We start from the raw sequence: 19,841 nt of genomic DNA, 5'->3' as shown, positions 1-19,841 counted from the left end.
CATCACAACTGAATTTGTGAGCAGCCTTTTCCAAAAAAAAGCTTCTGTGATCAAGGTTAACCAAGGACCATAATCCATCATGAAATCCACTTTTCACACAATCATGTCATGCTGTAATCATCAAGTGACAAATGTGTCTATGTGAACCGGCACTGATGAAAGTCATTAAGCAAAATGGAAGAAGTCCTTAATATAACAGTATCTGATTGGCTATTGTTGGAAACAAGAAAGTTGAACAAAATAAGCTATTGATCTGATCAAGGAATGCAGTTTGCCTATATATTTAAGAGAAATGACTGTTCGAAAAATTATTTAACTCAATATGCCTACAAAATAATAGGGTTATATATAGCAATAGTAACTATTCTATGTCTACACTTACTGCTTTTTTACAAGTATTTCTCTGTTCCCTCATCCAATTGTTTGCATACGTCTTTGTATTACATTTCACAAAGGAAAAAAAATTATATTACTGAATACATACTAAGGACTAGAAGTCTAGAACATTAAAATTCATATATCCATGGGACGGACAGAAAGTCCAAGTAATTCCACTGCTATTTACCAGGGTCGGAACTCACTGTTCTTTCCAGCTCATGCTGACTATAGTAGTATAATAATCTTCTTCAGCCACAATGATAATTTCATACTTTTCAATATACCCTGTCATCTGGAAGATAGTTTTTCAAAACCATCATGCAAAAAGGATTTGTTCCAGCTTTTGCAGAAACTCTTTGCCTGAGTTTTAGGCAAAATGGAGAAGTCAGTTTCCAATCAGGAGCAGGCAATGGGATAATCAGAAAGGCAGAGAAACCATGCATACACTGGCAGAATTTGTGGCTTGCATCCAATGAATCCCAGATACATTCCAGTGAAAAAGGATCAGGGTACAAATATCTAAAAGGCACTCTCTTTGCCTGAGCATCTGCAGAGTTTCTACCACTGCAAATGGGTTGGTCCGATAAAACCAGTGCCCCACATTCCTTACAACTGATTGGGAATTCTCCCATTGAAACAATAAAATGTACAGCTTTCAAAACCAGGGCTTTTCCTGTGACGGGTGGGATAAGAGAAAAATTGCTTCTTAGTAAGTCTATGAAGTTGACAACCAAACATTAAGGCATTATCTTCTTTAGGCCAATACCCTCTGAATATTAAAACTATGAAACGTAACTTTGTGTACATGTTTGCGTGTTTATGTGTGACAAACAGAAAAAGAGTGGAATCCTGTCATTCTAACTAACATGCAACCAAGAGAAAATATAAACAGTGATGAAGGTCAGAGATCAAAAATGGGTATTTTATGGCTTCCTACTAAAGCTAAGAAAGCAAATTGCATATGCATAGTCAATGTGACATAAAATTAGCATTTTTAAAAGCTTGAAGCACAAAATAGAAAGTGGAAGACTTACCGGTAGTTGTATATTTTGGGGTTGAGCAAAACTATCCTTGAATATGCCATTATTCTGTACTGTAGATATTTTGCCAGTGACATACACACACACACACACACACACGTATATATGATTTCCAGAGGAGAGTCTAATATCGCTAACTATTCTTCAGACTACAAATAGGGAAATTTGTAGCCTTGGTGGCGCAGCAGACTAAAGCACTATTAAGTAACACCAGCTGCCTGCAATTACTGCAAGTTCAAATCTCACCAGGCTCAAGCTTGACTCAGCCTTCCATCCTTTCGAGGTAGGTAAAATGAGGACCCGGTTTGTGGGGACAATAAGCTGACTTTGTATAAAAAAGAACACCACTTGGGGGGGGGCGAAAGCCGTACTAAGCAGGTATATACAAAAGTATGAAGGCTATTGCTTAATGCATTGTAAGCCACCCTGAGTCTCCGGAAAAGGGCGGCATATAAATCGAACCAACCAACCAACCAACCAACCAACCAACAAATAAATAAATAAATGTGTTCATTTTGGAGTTACACAAATTCTATAATTTAGGGTAGGGAATTTTCCTCTAAATATCAAGGGCCAAGTCTCATTTTCATTTTTTTTCTTTTGTTCCCCCCCCCACACACACCCCAAAAGCATCCTGTTTCAAGAAGATCTGAAGACTACCCTTGAATAAAATGTCCCATGGAAATGTTTTAACATACTCCATTGTTCCAAAAGGGACTGAGGAATTAATCAGAGTGAATATATAGATCATCATCAAACTGACACCAGCCAGAAGCATAGAAAAATTCAAAGAAAGTACAAGATCAGAAGACGTGAAGAGACCTGGCCCATAGAATCGCCAAGAGACACGACTGAATGGATATCATCATCATCATCATCATCATCATCATCAATATATAGTCTCTTTTTATAAACTCATTCACAAACTCTAGAATTATATCAACAGAGGTTCTTTTCAGTAAAGTTAGCCCAGTTTTGCAATTTCCTCCCTAGGCAGGGTTATGTAAATCCATCATCATTCTCACCAACAAGCAAAGATGTTCTTTATTTCCCAAGCTTGTTCATTTTTTCCCCAAACTTTAGTATATTTATATTTTATGTTGTGTGGGGATTTTTTTTTACCAGAATTTCATTATTATTTTGTAAATAATCAATATTGTATAATACTTGCGCTGGCAGTAAGAACAAAAACCGCAAGATGATAATCACGACAACTTGATCAAAGCCAAGCCCTTTAGTAGATGAATGCACTGTCAACACATGTACAAAAGGGGTGGGGCTTTGATCAAGTTACCCTGGCTACCATATTGCCTTTTTTGACCTAAAGTGGCACATAAGCAAAATGAACAATGGCTATCATGTGTCTCTTGTATTGAATTCGGAGAGATTGTTTAAAACTCATGGTGAGTCCACTTCACAGTGAAAGAAGCAGATGTTTTAAGGTAGGCAAGACATGACATGGAAACCAAACCTATTGTACTAGTTGATTACCTTTATTGTGACTTAGAACAGAGGTCCCCAACCCCTAGTCCGTGGACTGGCACCAGACTGTAGCATGCCAGAAAAAGGGCCACACAAACAAGTGAAGCCCCATATGCGGGATGCAGGCAGCACACGAAACCATTCCGGTCTGCAGAAAAACTTCTCTCCATGGAACCGGTCCCTGGTGCCCAAAAGATTGGGGGCTGCTGACTTAGACAGAGAAGCACACTCCTTCAGCTTCTATTAAAATGCTGAGTACTTCTCCAGCTACCCTGATTCCAAAGCTGAAGATGTAAAGTCAGCCTGAGTGATAGATCTGACTTGGTAGATGGCCAACAAGTTCAACAGTAAGAAATGAGAGCCTGCACTTGGGAGAGTGACAAATCCTAACCATGCTACTAGCTGAAGAAGGTTGTATAGCAGAGATCAGCATGGCTCAAAAGAAGGGGGCATTAACTTCTCTAAAATGAAACAAACACAAGATTCAGATTCCCTTCCTTTATTGATAACCACAGTCCTATTTTCTGATCTTTGTTCCTATGATAGCCTTGTCCAGGTTCTTCTTATTATTGACCTATGATTATTCCCACAGATTTCTTAAGATTTTTCTCAGATTTCAAGCTTCTGAATTCTTCACTAGCAGCTAGCAGCAATGTATGAGATAAGCAACCTCTCTTTGAACTCTCCAAAACTGTGTTACTTGCTGTCTAAATTACGGGCCATTAGCTTTCCCTCAGCTACTAGTGGAAGATTTACAATGTGCACTCACACTTTTAATTGCTTTTCTATTTGCATCACTCTAAGGCTTGCATAGAACACTTTCAGTACCATCAGCCACAGTGTCCTTCTAGACTGTCAGTGGGACTTAGGAATTGGGGTACTACGTTCCAATGTCTCTGGTTCTTCTTTAGTGGACAATTCCAGCCATTGGTTTTTGATGGGAAAAATTCATCCCATTTCCTCTTGTCAGTGAGTGTTGCAGAACTGGGTTCTTTCTTCTTTACAGAATTCATGAAACTAAGAAGTGAGTAACAGTAATGAAGCCACAGGAGGCACCAGGAGAGGTCATTCATTTTATAGCAGATGTGGTATTACCAATATATAGATGTTGCCCAACAGTGTTTCAGTTAGGAACAATTGCTTTGCTTAACCAAAACTCTGCCATTTGCTTCATGAAACTCTTTTCGTTGAAGTTTCACACCCTTTTGACTTGGACCAGCTGATGGCCTTGCTACAATGCTCTGACCCTCAGAGTGTGACTCAGACTATGTCTTGGTTTGCTTCTTCAGATTCTGACGACTGAGAAGCTCTTTCAGACGAGCTTTAGTTTTTGAGGCTATATGCATATACTTCTGCAACCTGTCTGCCACAGTCCATACTTATTTTCTTCCCCAAATTACATCCATTGAGTACCATGCCTCCTTGAGGAGAAAGGCTTGTGAGAATAACCCAAGCTCTTGTGACCAACCAGTTAGATTCTGCAATGCATTGTGTACATTTGCTGCCTAGAAACTTGCAGTAGCCATGTGTTAATTGGCACTAGATATCATGAGCATATTACATTATGTTATATAGGGTTATATTATATCTTGCTCTATGAGCACTTAATTCATTGCCAATGTGTTTCTTGGCGTAATTTAAATGCTGGTTTTAAATTACATGAATTTACATTATACGAAATTAAATTATATGAAGATGCCTACAGAGATACCGACACATTTGATAAGAACATCTCAAAATAAATTCCTTATCATTCCCCATCACTGAAATCAGGAGAAGATGTTTCTCAGTAATGCTCCTATTATGTGGAACACTCTTCCCAAGAAGCTAGATTAGCCTCAACGTGATTATCTTTTTATAAGCATGTTAAAATGGAGCCCTTATGGAAGACTTTTTAAATGTAATGTATTGAGGTAACATCACATATATATGTATATATTGCGCTAAATCTTTTAAAAGTATGTGTTGTGTTATATTGTAATATTTTATGTTTATATATTTTACAAATATCAACCAAGTTGTCTCATATTTGATCTATTTAAATTTCAGATAGATAGACTCCCTATACTGCAGGTGTATGGGAATAACACATTTTTACAACTCTTCTTAATTTCATGTTTCATTATTTTCCTTTAATTGCATATAAATGCTAGGTTTCTTTGTTTAATATTAATAAATAGGGATTCATTGTTCATGTAAAACAAATTTAAATTTGCACTCAGGGTTTAGAGGAAGAGAGGTTGATTTTTTAAAAGATTTCAATTTTCCTTTAATAACTAGGTATCACTAATAATATTTCTTGCAGACTAGAAATTTTGCTTTCCACTCTGTTAGATAATGGATTATCCTTTTTCAGATTCATGGTCTTATTATCTGTGAGGGAATTCTGCTTACTTGTCTAAAAAAAAATCAATGAAAATGTAAATTAAAAATGTCCCCCAATAAATGGTGTGCAGGCATCCAACACATACGATAATTGTTATGCAAATAATAATGATTAAGAAAAAGTCTACTTTCAATTATAGGAAATGAATAATAATTGAAAAGTACAAATATTAAAACAAACTACACTTCACCATTTGAGGAAAAATTATCCTAGCCTCTGGTTCCTCTACTGATTTTTTTCCCTACACCTCTTCCTATGTACCCAATGTTCAAACATATCAGATAGACACAACTACTCTTTATCCCTATTGACCAACATATGAATGTAAATATAGTATCAGCTGAATCTAAGTAGCAGTTGTATTAATGCAAAAAAAATTGGAGGTGTCTTGGCACCGTTTTGACGAAGTCTCATTCGTCATCTTCAGGCTGGTGTTCTTGGCTTCATGCTTCTAGGAGCAATGTGTGTGATCGGAGCTGTTTCTTCCTTTTAACTGCCATTGGGGGTGTGAACTAATTGGGTGGGAGCTTGGCTGTGTTCTGATTGGGCAGAGGTGTGTTCTGATTGGTTGGGGGTTTGGCTGTGCTCTGATTGGATGGGGAGTTGGCTGTGCTCTGATTGGATGGGTGTGTGTTCTGTTTAGGTGGGGGCTTGGTTGTGCTCGGGTTAGTCTGAGTAGCAGGGGGATTTGAGCTGGTGAGCTGTGTTGCTGTTGTTTGGCTTCGTGTTCGTGGCCGTGCCACCTCTTCATGGTGGGTGTCAGTCTGCTTCATGTATGGATTGGAGGGGTTTAAAGTGGCTAATGATGCAGCTGTGGTCTGGCTTCTGGTCCGTGGTCGTGCCTCATCATCAGTGTGGGTTTGAGTCTGCTTTCTGCGTGGATGTGTTGTGGTTACATCCTGTGTGGCTCTCGTGAGTGTGGGTCTGGTGTCATTCTTTGTGTTAGGGACTCGTTTGTCAATAAGGGCGGGTTTCCAAATGGCTGGTAGGCGGGAGGTATCATCTCGTTTATTCATGCTGTGTGGACATTTTTCTATCCCGATGGCTTCTTTGATTATTCTGTTGTTAAAGTGTTCAGTTTTGGCGATAGTTCTGGTCTTTTTAAAGTCAATATCATGTCCTGTGGTTTTGAGGTGTTGGACCAGGGCAGAAGTTGGTTCCTCTTTTCTGACTGAGTTCTTGTGTTCTTCAGTGCACTTATTCTTCTGTTGGTTTGTCCGATGTATGTGGTGGGGCAGGCGGTGCATGGGATTTCATATACTCCTTGATTTTCTAACTCAATTTTGTCTTTGGGGTTTCTTAGGATGGTGGATATTTTTCGGTTTGTGCAGAATGCTGTCTTGATGTTGTGTTTGTGGAGGATCTTGCTGATTCTATCTGTGGTGCCTTTTATGTATGGGAGGAAGGCTTTGCCGTTTTCTTGTTCTCTGTCTTGGATTTTAGTGGGGGTTTCTTTTTGGATTAGGTTGGTAATATTATTTCTTTGGAATCCATTGGGTGTTAGTACGTTAGTGAGAGTGTGTAGTTTGGTTTTTAGGTGTTGTTCATCAGCTAGGCGTTTTGTTCTGGAGATGAGTGTCTTGGCTACGGAGTTGATCTGTGCTGGGTGGTGGTGTGAGAGTGCGTGCAGATAGCGGTTTGTGTGTGTTTTCTTCTGGTAGATGGTGTGTCCTAGGGAGCCATTGGATTTTTTGTAGACTAAGACATCCAGGAAGGGAAGTTGGTTGTTCGCTTCTGTTTCCATGGTGAACTGTATTTTGGGGTGTAGGCTGTTGAGGTGTGTGAGGAAGTTGTCCAGTTTTTCTTTCCCATGTGGCCAGATTATGAAGGTGTCGTCTACGTATCTGAGCCAGAGTTTGGGTTTATAATCAGATTTTTCTAGAGCTTGGGTTTCAAAGTGTTCCATGTAGAGGTTAGCAATGACAGGTGAGAGGGGTGATCCCATGGGTGCTCCTTCTATTTGTTTGTATTTTTGTCCGTTATAGATGAAGTATGTGTTGGATAGGCAGTGGTTGGTCAGATCTAGGATGTGCTTGGGGGGGTTATATTTGTTTTGGATAGCTGTCAAGGCTTCTTTGATTGGCACTTGGGTGAAGAGGGATATGACATCGAAGCTCATGAGTAGGTCGCTGGGCTGTAAGTTTTGTTTCTTTATGATCTCTATGAACTGGAATGAGTTTTTTACATGTTAGTTGATTGATTCAGCATAGGGCTGTAGTTGTTTGGCGAGAAATTTGGCTAGGTTTTGTAGAGGTGAGCCTATGGAGCTGACTATGGGTCTAAGTGGGGTTCCTTCTTTGTGTATCTTGGGGAGACCATAGAGCTTAGGGCATCTGGATGATTTCTCTCTGGGAATGATTCTTTGCTGGATCTCTTCGCTGATGGGGGAGGCTTTTATTTTGGATCTAGTGGTTTTTTCCAGGTAGGTGGTGGGATCTGTGTTTAGGGGTTTGTATGTGGAGTCTTGGAGTAGGTTGGTTAATTTGGCTTGGTAGTCAGATGTGTTCATAACCACCGTGGCGTTTCCTTTGTCTAGGATTATTATGCTAGTGTCTTCTTTCAGGTTAAGTAGTGCTGTCTGTTCCTCTTTGGGTAAGTTGCTTTTGGGTGGCTTGCTGGTGCAGAGGATGTTGGTGATTTCGAGTCTGATTCTGTTATTGTCGTCGGGGTTGACTTTGGTCAGACTGGCTTCAACTCCGCATATAATGGTTTCAGTGGGGATGTGTTTGGGAGCGACTGCAAAGTTGAATCCTTTGGAAAGGACATTGGTTTCGGCTTTGGTGAGGGTCACCAAAGAGAGCCACACAGGAGAGCCACACAGGATGTAACCACCACACATCCACACACGAGAGCCACACATGAGAGCCAAGGATGTAACCACCACACATCCACGCAGAAAGCAGACTCAAATCCACACTGATGATGAGGCACGATCACGGACCAGAAGCCAGACCACAGCTGCATCATTAGCCACTTTAAACCCCTCCAATCCATACATGAAGCAGACTGACACCCACCATGAAGAGGTGGCACGGCCACGAACACGAAGCCAAACAACAGCAACACAGCTCACCAGCTCAAATCCCCCTGCTACTCAGACTAACCCGAGCACAACCAAGCCCCCACCTAAACAGAACACACACCAATCCAATCAGAGCACAGCCAAACCCCCAACCAATCAGAACACACCTCTGCCCAATCAGAACACAGCCAAGCTCCCACCCAATCAGTTCACACCCCCACTGGCAGTTAAAAGGAAGAAACAGCTCCGATTACACACATTGCTCCTAGAAGCACGAAGCCTTTATATGCCATTAATCAATTTGGCCATTGTGCGTGTAATAGGCCCTTACAGCTGTCTCCCACTTGTAATTAGCTGTGTTGTTTTTGCTGTCATCATGCTAATACTAATATACCTGGAACTCGTATTTTTAGAATAGTTTGTTATTATATATATATATATAGTAATAATAAATATGTAAAATATTTTAAAGAGAGATAATACTGTATGCTTTTATATATAATCAATCTATAAAAGATCATTCATGCATGTACACACACATAGTATCTCTCTCTAAAATTATACGAAAAGTTTAAATATTTATTATGCTCTTCTTACTGCTTTTTCAAAAAGCAGGAAATGTCATGTTGGCAGTGAGGATTTGTGGCCCACAAAATTGGTAGTGGCCTCATGAACCAGAACTTTTCCTCTTGGGACAGATGGATAAACAGTTGGAAAAAAGTTGTAGAATTTTATTTTTATCTATGATAACTGTGTGCACAAAGATGGAAAGATCTGGAAATACCTGTAATGGGAGAATGGTTGGTGAAGATAATAAAACTTACTAAGATGGCCAAATTGACCAGTTTGATTAGAGAAAAGAAAGTATCTACCGTATTTTCCGGCGTATAAGACGACTGGGCGTATAAGACGACCCCCTACTTTTCCTGTTAAAATATAGGGTTTGGGCTATACTCGCCGTATAAGACTACCCCTCTTCCAACGCACACCAAATAAAAATTAAAAAACATCAGATTTGATTTCAATATGGTAATTTTAATTCAAATGCTTATGCCTTTCCAAGAATCTAATACACCAGGATACAGTGGCCTTAAATCTGTTGCTGTGATCTGGGTTAGATTTGGCCCACTGAAGTGCAAACAAACGTATTTTATTTCGTGTCACTACATAACCGTTTTGGCGATGCTCATTCACCATGTCTGCTACATGTTTTTCGAGTTCTGGCCAATGTGGGGTGCCTCTTCTTAATGCACACTTACCCCTTGGCATACTCTTTAACGCTTTTACATTTGCTTTCCAGTCCCGAACCATCTTTTCTGTTACTCCATATTGTCTTGTAGCAGCACAATTATTATATTCCATGGCAAAGTTTACAACTTTAAGTTTAAAACTGGCTTCATATTTCTTTCTTCTTGCTGGTGGAGCCATGATGGGGTCTTGACTGTTATATTTGTATACTATACTGTATGTACTGTTGCTGTACTGTACTGTTGCTGTACTGTAGAGAAAGGTAATGGGCTACGCTACGTGTAGTGGCAAGAGGGCTATTTTGTACCAGGTTTTTTCCTTCACCCATGCAGCCTTGTCGAGATCCGCACACTTCATGAATCTGAGTTGCTGGCACTGACTGATGACATTGAAAGAAAGCTGTGCCAATCTAGTCAAGGCTGCATGCTGCTGAATGCTGGAACCAGCTGGCTGCTGAGCGGAGCTTCTCCCAGGCATCTAGGGGGGTATTACTGATGCTCCGACTTCCCCAGCTGACCCCCACTGATGGCGAGCTCCACCGGTCTGGGGAAGTCAGAGCGTCGGTAATATCTCCCTGGATGCCTGGGGGAAGCTCCACGCAGCAACCAGCTGGTTCCAGCATTCCAAGGAGGTCCACGGTGAAAGCGGCGCCGCGGTCGACCTGGGCCAGCACCTTGCACACCTGGCTCTGTGTCTCCATTATGAGAAGCTCCATGCGACTTCGCATGTCTCTGCGCCAGTCGCGCAGCTCTCACAATCCGCTCACCGGAGGAGCCATGAAGTGCTCGCACCGCCTTGCCAGATCTTCCTCATCCTCCTTTCCTCATGGCTTTTCCGGTTGTAATTGTTGCTGCTGCTGCCGCCGAGGCTGCTCCTTCATCTCTGCCCGCCGCACCAGACCCAGCCCGGCCAGCACCGCCGTGGCTCCCGCAGTCCAAGCGGATTGGCACCTGGGCTCGCAGGCGAAGGGTGGGAGTGCACAGCGCACTTTCCTGGCTTGGCACCAATCCGGACGGCTGCAGTAATGGTGAGAGCAGGCCACCTCGGGAGAGCCATTTCGGGACTCCGTTTTGCACGTGTAGCGGATCCCAGTTACCAAGAAACCCGGAGAAGAGGCACAAGGGGGGTTTATCAAAAAGGAGCTTTAAAAGAGGTCTCGATACAGAGGACGCGGCGAGCATGGACACCGTCCACACAAACAGGCACCAAAGTCTCATTGCGGCAATGTTAAGCCGCGACTTTACACGTCTCCTAGTTTTAGGCTGCTTGTTCCAATGCCTTCGCGATAAGCCGGCAGAATCAAAACTCTTTTTTTCTTTCTTTCCCTCTCTCTCTCTCTCTCTCTCTCTCTCGGTGGCTTTGAACCCGTGGAATTGGGGGGGAGAGGGGGAATGTTATCAGCAACAAACAACAACAAAAAGTGTGTGTTTGTGGAGAGGGGAGGTAGTGGTAAAGGCGGCAGACCGGTTTTTTTTTCCCCAAGCCGATCTCTTTCGCGGCGTATCCAGCCCGACCCCATTCAGAAGAAAGGCTGCAGCCGGAAAGAAACGGGGGGGAAAGACATCTGCACCTTTTGTTACATACACACACACGAAACCCACAGTTTTCTGGCCTCTCGCACAGATCTGTTGTGGGGTGGGGTAGGTGGGAGCCACATTATTCCGGGAGGCGAAAAGGGGCGCAGGGATATTTCCAGAAATGAGCGAAATAATGCAATCCACGCAGCGACGCCCATATTCTCCCGTCAGATTCTACCTCTGGCTGAGAGAAAACTGCCTTGAAAGTTTCTCTGCCCCCCCCACCCTTTAAACCCAAGACCCTGCCTCATTTGCAGACTAGAGCACTTCTTTCCCCCGCCCGATTAGCCCAGGTTAAAATCTTAAAAGCTCGGGTGCCCCTCAAGCCGTTTCTCCCGACATCGGGATGAACGAGAAAGCCGTTTTAGCTTCACCTATTCTTCCACACACACCCCTCCACCCCGGAAGGTAACTTAGCGCTGCTCCTCCTTTCCCCATGGCTTTTCTGGTTGTAATTGTTGCTGCTGCTGCCACCAAAGCTGCTCCTTCATCTCCGCCCGCCGCACCAGACCCAGCCCGGCCAGCACCGCTGTGGCTCCCGCAGTCCAAGCGGATCGGCACCTGGGCTCGCAGGCGAAGGGTGGGAGTGCACAGCGCACTTTCCTGGCTTGGCGCCGATCCGGACGGCTGCAGAAGGAACTGGGCACCGGCTGTCATGTCTTTTCTGCTGTGCGGGATTCGGCACCTGGGCTCCCGGGGTTTAAGCCTCCAGGCCGGCCCGCGCTGCTCCAGGATGTTCGCTTCGGGCTCCTTGGAATCGCTGCCGGGTGGTTCTTCCCGTTGGGGCGATGGTGGGTGGCTGCGAGCCTGGAAGAGGTGGTGAAATACAGAGCAATACCTTGTGGGGAAGGAGTTCGCCTTGGCTCCCGCAGTCCAAGCGACGCCGATCGCTGCCACCCACCATCGCCCCAACGGGAAGAACTGCCCGGCAACGATTCCAAGGAGCCCGAAGCAAACATCCTGGAGCAGCGCGGGCTGGCCCGGAGGCTTAAACCCCGGGAGCCCAGGTGCTGAATCCCGCACAGCAGAAAAGACATGACAGCCGGTGCCCAGTTCCTTCTGCAGCCGTCCGGATCGGTGCCAAGTCAGGAAAGTGCGCTGTGCACTCCCACCCTTCACCTGCGAGCCCAGGTGCCGATCCGCTTGGACTGCGGGAGCCACAGCAGTGCTGGCCGGGCTGGGTCTGGTGCGGCGGGCGGAGATGAAGGAGCAGCCTCGGTGGCAGCAGCAGCAACAATTACAACCGGAAAAGCCATGGGGAAAGGAGGACGAGGAAGATCTGGCAAGGCGGTGCGAGCACTTCATGGCTCCTCTGGTGAGCGGATTGCGAGAGCTGCACGACTGGGGCGGAGACATGCGAAGTCGCATGGAACTTCTCATAATGGAGACGCAGAGCCAGGTGTGCAAGGCGCTGGCCCAGGTCGACCGCGGCGCCGCTTTCACCGTGGACTGCTGGGAAAGAAAGGAAGGTGACCTGAATTCTGGGGTAGAGTGGGGACGCGTTCCTTTCTCATGGGCCGCGCACTGCCTGGCACCTCTTGTAGGTTGGAACTAATTTGGAGTACAGCTTCCCCTCAATGTTGCCGGCACTCCCAAAGTGTCATCGGTCAGCGCCAGCAACTCAGATTCGGGTACCCGGCGTATAAGACGACCCCCGACTTTTGAGATGATTTTCCTGGGTTAAAAAGTCGTCTTATACGCCGGAAAATACGGTATATTTATTGATGATTAGATCCCTCTTTTTGCATAAAAAAGGAAAATACATAAACGTATGATGTCTATGGAGATTCTCAGTCATTCAGGTCATAATTGTCCCAAAGGTGCTTTTTCAAAAGGCAACTGGACTATTTTTTCTTGAGAAAGAAGGAGACATTTCGCTTCTCATCCAAGAAGATTCATCACTTGTGATAACTGATGAAGCTACTTGGATGAGAAGCAAAGCATTTTTTTTTCAAGAAAAAACCTGAAAAAGTTTGAGATAAATTTATGATCTATGCTTTGACAATTAAATAGGATCAATTATAGAAAAAAGAGATATGATGTCACTTTACAGAAGACATAAATCTATGGTTGCACTTATAATTGGTGTGAAGAAGATCGGAAAGCACTCCTTTATATCTTTTTTTATTTTTTCTTCTATTTTTTTTCTTTTCTTTTTTGTACTTTACCTTGTTTTTTATTTCTTATTTTATTTATCTCATTTATACCCATCTCAGAGCAAGTGACTATGGGCAACATACAAAACAATAAATATCTAGAAGCATTATCAACAAATATTTAGAACATTAAAAACAATTAAAACTTTCCTAACTTTTTTCTTCTTTCCTTCTTTATTTTAGATAGTATTAAATTTTACTCTTGTTTTTAAAATGCCCTATAAAATTATATTTAAAATGGTAGTGATCTCAGAGGGTAGAACAGAACGCAAATAGTTTATGCAAAAATCAACCTTATGTGACTCCTCTTTTCATATGATATTATATAAAATAGTGTTACTTCACTTTTAAAATTATAAAAGGAGACCCTGATACTGTGATTCTTTCTATTTTTGCTAAGAACTGTGTGAACAAGAAAAAAAAATGAAGAAAATTTGTTTTTTACAGTCCTTTGTAGATCACAATGGGCCTGAAGTGAAATGCAAATGTCTTAAAATATAAAGGTAAAGAAACAAACTGAAAATTGATTTTGCTGTAGCTACACAAACTGTAAGTGTGATTTCTCGACTGTGATTCTGAAATTCCTTTCTTTTTCTCTGTTGTTTTTGGCCTTTGATATTTCTGTTCCTTTTTATCACCACTGTAAAACAAAAACAAAGACATCCTCATCTTTGCCAGTCCTCACATTCATTATTAATCTTCAATTAAGGGTTACAATTATTCTATTAGCAAAGATATATGAGTATGTCTTTAGGAAACACTTCAAAATGTTAATATGTGAAAAATGTGAAAGATTGGACATTACCAATGAAAATCCAGATATATCAAAGGCCAGAGATCAGCACAGACTGACTAAGTAACAGCGAGCCAGCCTAGTTTGGCATAAATTACATTCCACTTGAAAAACTACAACAGTCACTTCTGGGCACTTCTGGCTGTCCCACGTTTTATCAGTGTTGGGGACATATTTTCTCAGCCAAGGATGCTGTTCACATTACGGCTACTTAATTGAGACATCTAATTGGGCCCCAATAACATGGTTAGTTCATCTCTTTTAGATTACTGTCTAACATTCTCTTTCTGGGACTGCCTTAGATGATTTAACTTGCTATAATGCTATAATAATATCTTTTATTTTATGTACACTGAGAGCATATGCACCAAGACAAATTCCTTGTGTGTCCAATCACACTTGGCCAATAAAAATTCTATTCTATTCTAATTAAGCTAGTTGAGTGTTTGGAGCCTGCATAGCCTAAATCAGTGATGGCTAAACTTTTTGCCATTGCATGCCAAAAGTGGAGGGAGCAGGGGGGTGTTGGGCGCACACGTGCCCATACCCATAATTCTATGCGCCCTGCCCCCATGCATATGTGTGCGACCCATCCACCCCCCGTGCTTCCCCCGCTTTTGGCATGTGATAGCACAGTGGGCCAGGTGGGCCCATTTTTTGCCCTCCCCAGGCTCCAGAGCCTTTCTAGGAGCCTGGGGAGGGCGAAAACTGTCTTTCCCACTCCACCCCCCCAGAGGCCCTCCAGAGGCCGGAAACAGCCTGTTTGCCAACTTCCAGTGGGCCCAGAAGGCCCGAAAATCAGCTGACTGGTGCACCAGAGCTGAGATTGCATGCCTAGCGATATGGCTCTGCGTGCCACCTGTGGCACGCATGCCATAGGTTCGCCATCACGGATTTATATCATTGGTCAATGATGCTGCTTATGGTGATTTGGGATCAAACTACCTTAAAATAATCTTTGTTAGTATGCAAGTGCAGTGATATTGAAAGCTATCACAAAAACTCTTCCATATGATACAAAAATATGTTGTGTGTTTGTCAGGAAACTGAAAAAAATAAAACCACTTGTTACCCTATATTTCTAAATTCCCTGGAGATTAGGACATTTAGCTAACCCCTCATCAATTATCTCAGACCTAGAAGACACAAAGGTCATGTTCATCTTGATTTCTGGTGACTTAGAGAAGTGGTTTACTGTTGCCTTCTTCCATATTTTTTATTTTTTTAATTCTAGTCTAGTCTAAAACCCTGGGACTATCAGTGATTTCCCACAAAAATGTCAACCAGGGGCAATTATATTTAGTTTTTGATCATCCAAGGCCAGTTAGGTGCCGATATTGACTGTTGTTTAGATGACATTTAAAAACTTGACAATCCCAAGGCTTATGTAAAAGTTAACAATCCATATAACAAAAAGTAGGTATCTTATTTTTATCACATTCTTTTCTGAATTTTGTGCAAATGGTAGTTCTGAAGACAGAAAGCCATTATATTCTATAAATGTGATCCTTTTTGCAACCTTAGTAAACCAGTGTTCTCATTTCTGAGTTTTCTAAACAAATCTGTAAAGGAATCTTGATCAATTTGACATTTGCAACTTATTTAAAAGCTAAGAGATAGAACATAACATTTCTTAATACAGTATATAGAAAGGTTAATATGAAATTAGGGATACTTTTTTCTTTATGGAAATTCCGCTGGTGTCTTTTTTTGAAATATAAATTGCCCCAGTGAAGGCTTTTTAAATGGAAAGATAATCCTTTTGGAGGATTATATAAAGAACATTGTAAATTCACTTTTTAAAAGGGTAAGTATTTTTATATATGCTCAATGCTGAAGAAGCTGCTTGGATGAGAAGCGAAATGTCTTCAAAGAAAAACCAGAAAGGCCAGCATCTTTGGGACAATCATGACCTGGATGACTGAGAATTTCTATAGACAAAACGCTCCCCCCCCGCGCATGCGTGTGCGACCCCCCCCATGCTCCCTCCCGCTTTTGTCACGCAATGGCACGGTGGGGCCAGTAGGCCTGTTTTTCGCCTTCCTCAGGCTTCAGAGCCTTTCTAGGAACCTGGGGAGGGCAAAAATGGCCTTCCCCATCCCCCGGAGACCAGAAACAGTCAATTTCCCAACTTCTGGTGGGCCCAGAAGCCCCAAAAAGCAGCTGGCTGGCAGGCGCATGCACGCTGGATCTGAGCTAAGCCAACGCTCACGTGCCCACATATATGTGGCTCTGCGTGCCACCTGTAACATGCATGCCATAAGTTTGCCATCATGGTTCTATACATTTATTTTATTACACACATACCATTATACCATGTAATACAGTTAGTTTTATGTTTCTCCCAACATTAACTCTCACTTCTATGTAAGAAAACAACCAGAAAAGCATGTTTTTACGTACAAGCCAGTGATGGGTTGCTACCAGTTCGTCCCAGATCGGGTGAACTGGTAATGGTGGTGGCAGCTGGAGGCTCTGCCAACCCACCCAGACACTTCTGCGTATGCGTAAGCGTGCCCACGAGTGAACCGGTAGTGACGGATTTTGAAACCCACCCCTGGTACAAGCACTTTCACTTCTTTCAACAAATGTTCACTCTTTAGACCATATGCTAACCAATACCTTTCTAGTACCATTTGCACTCAACATTTCTCTGTTTTCTCTACCCTGTGTAGGATACACACAGTTATCTGTTTGCTTTAGGTTTTCACCATTTACAAATAATTTAATGGCTCACTCCACTTTTCCCTATCAAATGAAACTATCTTGATCTTTTTTTTATTGAAGTTTTAAAATGTTTTACAAACAAGTTCCCCCCTCCCCCACCCATTCCCTTCTCCCTCCCCCCCCCCCGCCCCAACTTCCCAGAGCAAAATACAGGGTATTGCATTTAGCAAACATAATCTAACATAAACAAACTAATTATAAGCTCTTAACTTCCCCTTACTCTTTAACTCCCCCATAGGTACTAAAATGTCAAGGTAAAAAGAAAAATCATCTAAATATTTCATTCATAAGCTATTTGCAACTTTTTAGTCCCATATTTGTTTTGTATATAGTCAATCCATCTTCTCCATTCCAGTACATATCTTTCATTTGAACAGCCTTCAAATATGCAGAGATTTTAGCCATCTCCGCCAAATTAGCTATTTTTAATGTCCATTCTTCAATAGTAGGTATTTCTTCCTTCTTCCAATATTACGCCACCAAAAGTCTGGCTGTGGTTATTAAATTCAAAATCAAATTAGTCTCTGTACATCTTTCAATTATACCCAATAAAAACAACTGTGGAGTAAATTTTATTTTCCTTTTAAGAATATTTTGTATAATCCACCATATCTTAATCCAAAATGCTTTAATTTTCTTACATGTCCACCATACATGAAAATACGTTGCATCATCACATTTAATCTCCAACATGTAGATTGTAAACTCGGGTACATACAGGCTAACTTTTGGGGATCTAAATGCCATCTATAAAACATTTTGTAGAAATTTTCTCTTAGGTTTTGGGCTTGAGTAAACTTCACATTTCTAACCCATATTTTGTCCCATACATCCATGGATATTGATTCCCCAAAGTTTTGTGCCCATTTTATCATACAATCCTTCACTAACTCAGTTTCTGAATCTATTTCTATCAATGCATTGTACAACCTTTTAATATGTATTGGACTTTGATCCCTGAAACTATCTTGATCTTTAATGCATTAATTTTTAGTTCCATGCTTCTAATTGCTTCATACAATGTATCTAATGTTAATTGCAAATCATTTATGTTGTCAGCAACAATATGGCATAATGTAAAATGTAAAGGTTTCCCCTGTTGTGTGTTCAGTTCTAGGGTGTGGTGTTCATCTCCGTTTCTTGGCTGAGGGAGCCAGTTTTGTCTCATGATATTTTCTGTGGTCATGTAGCCAGCATGGCTATATGCCAAAGGTGCATGGAACGCTGTTACCTTCCCACCAAAGTGGTACCTATTAATTTACTCACATTTGCATGCTTTCAAACTGCTAGGTAGGCAGGAGCTGGGGCAGGAATGGGAGCTCAACAAGTTGTGTGGGACTCAGGTCTCAAACACGGCCTGTCAGTTTTCCAGATGCCAAGCTCAGCATCTTGAATGCAGCCCATTATATGGCATAATGAAAAAAGTGCATATACTATCATATCCCCATCTAAGACATCTTTGACTAGCTTACATTTACTCATAGTATTTTAAGTAACAAAAGGGGAATTTCATATCCTATTTTTTATATTCTTCTTATTGCAAGTTACAGTTTTCCATATGTTCTGGTCGTCAACAAATAATCCCATATATATTGTTTAATGCACCTATCATGGCTTTACTCAATCAAGGTAAAGACTAAATTATTAGCCTGGGATAAAGCCATGCTACCTGCAACATTCCCTGCTATTGGTAGGACAAGTTTTGGCACATTTGGCCACAAGCAGATCCAAAACTCAGTTTTACTCTAAGTATGCTCATGCTAGTCTATGCAAGCTAGAATCTCTAGTCTCAAGAGAACCTGAAAAGAAACATGCTGTTGTTGACATCTCACCAATGCATGCAGTAACTTACAAATACTGAAGGTAAATGAAAAATCAATATGACAATAATTTTATTCATTTCTATTCATATGAATGCTGAGATGTAAAGATATGCTTACTGAGATAACATCCATTTCAATTTGCAAGCACATTGAATTTCTTCTTTGCGGACAAGCAGGTTCTAAAATAATAATCCAACTCATCTGTGTTAGATAGGAGTGTGTCATGGCACAGATCAAATGTCCATGGGATGCATTTTAATTACAGTGCCATACTCATTAGAAAAGGTCACCAACATCTCAAATAGATGGGGCAAGAAAAGATTAATTATACCACTTTATGTATTTCTTTTTCTACGAGTTCATTTTTATAAAATGATGGAAGGAAATTGCAACCAATTTCCAAACTTTCATTATTGTAAGCTTCAAACAAAATGAATCAAGATACCCAAAGAAAAGCATTCATAAAAGATATTGCCTCACACCGTTTTTGTGTAAAATCAACGGCAAGAACTATCTACAAATTGAAATCAATTTGTCAAAACTACCATATTTTTCGGAGTATAAGATGCACCCAGGGGTGGATTCTAAAATTTTTTACTACCAGTTCTGTGGGTGTGGCTTATTTTGTGGGCATGGCTTGGGAGTAATGTGACTGGGTAGGCATGGCCAACTTTTTTTAAAAAATTTTAAAAGCATTTTTTCTACAACCTTAAGAGGTTGCAGAAAAAAATGCTTTTAGGAGCCTCTGACAATTAGGCAACTCAGCTGGGATCGCCAGAGGCTTTTAAAGGCATTTTTTTTTCTACAACCTCTTCAGCTGAAGAGGTTGCAAGAAAAAATGCTTTCAGAAGCCTCTGATGATCAGGCAACTCAGCGGGGATCGCCAGAGGCTTTTAAAGGCATTTTTTTTTTCTACAAGCTCTTCGGCCAAAGAGGTTGCAGGAAAAAATGCTTTCAGAAGCTTCTGATGATCCCAGCTGAGCCGTAATCATCAGAGGCATTTTTTTTTACTTTTAAAAGCATTTTTTTTCGGCTGAAGAGGTTGTAGAAAAAATGCTTTTAAAAGTAAAAAAAAAAGCCTCTGATGAGGTGGGCAGGGTAAGCGAGTGGCAACCGGGCGGGAGACCAGTTCGGGGGCATGGCCAGCCAATGTTATTACCGGTTCTCCAAACTACTACAAATGTTTACTACCGGTTCTTGCGAACCGGT

The 19,841-nt window shown here is 41.7% G+C and overlaps 1 protein-coding gene across 22 annotated transcripts in view; it reads right to left on the bottom strand.

Annotated features, from left to right (window-relative positions):
* The window catches only part of NRXN3 (neurexin 3), a 1,226,878-nt gene that overhangs the window by 1,046,600 nt on the left and 160,437 nt on the right, over positions 1-19,841 (bottom strand). For 5 of the 22 annotated variants that reach the window (XM_070931446.1, XM_070931448.1, XM_070931449.1 and 2 more), the window contains exon 5: positions 10,452-10,480. The exons of 16 other annotated variants lie outside the window; for them this stretch is intronic. In XM_070931446.1, coding sequence (XP_070787547.1) covers positions 10,452-10,480 — 29 coding nt within the window. Of the gene's footprint in view, positions 1-7,204; positions 7,240-10,451; positions 10,481-19,841 lie in introns of all 22 variants that reach the window. One more of the 22 variants, XM_070931447.1, reaches the window with a different exon arrangement.

This window comes from Pituophis catenifer, unplaced genomic scaffold, assembly GCF_029215685.1.
Source record: "Pituophis catenifer annectens isolate HBS135680 unplaced genomic scaffold, rPitCat1.0.hap2 SCAF_1, whole genome shotgun sequence".
In the NCBI taxonomy this organism is placed as follows: Eukaryota; Metazoa; Chordata; class Lepidosauria; order Squamata; family Colubridae; genus Pituophis; species Pituophis catenifer.
Note: the sequence above shows the minus strand (reverse complement) of the source record. Positions and strands in the feature narration are given on the sequence as shown.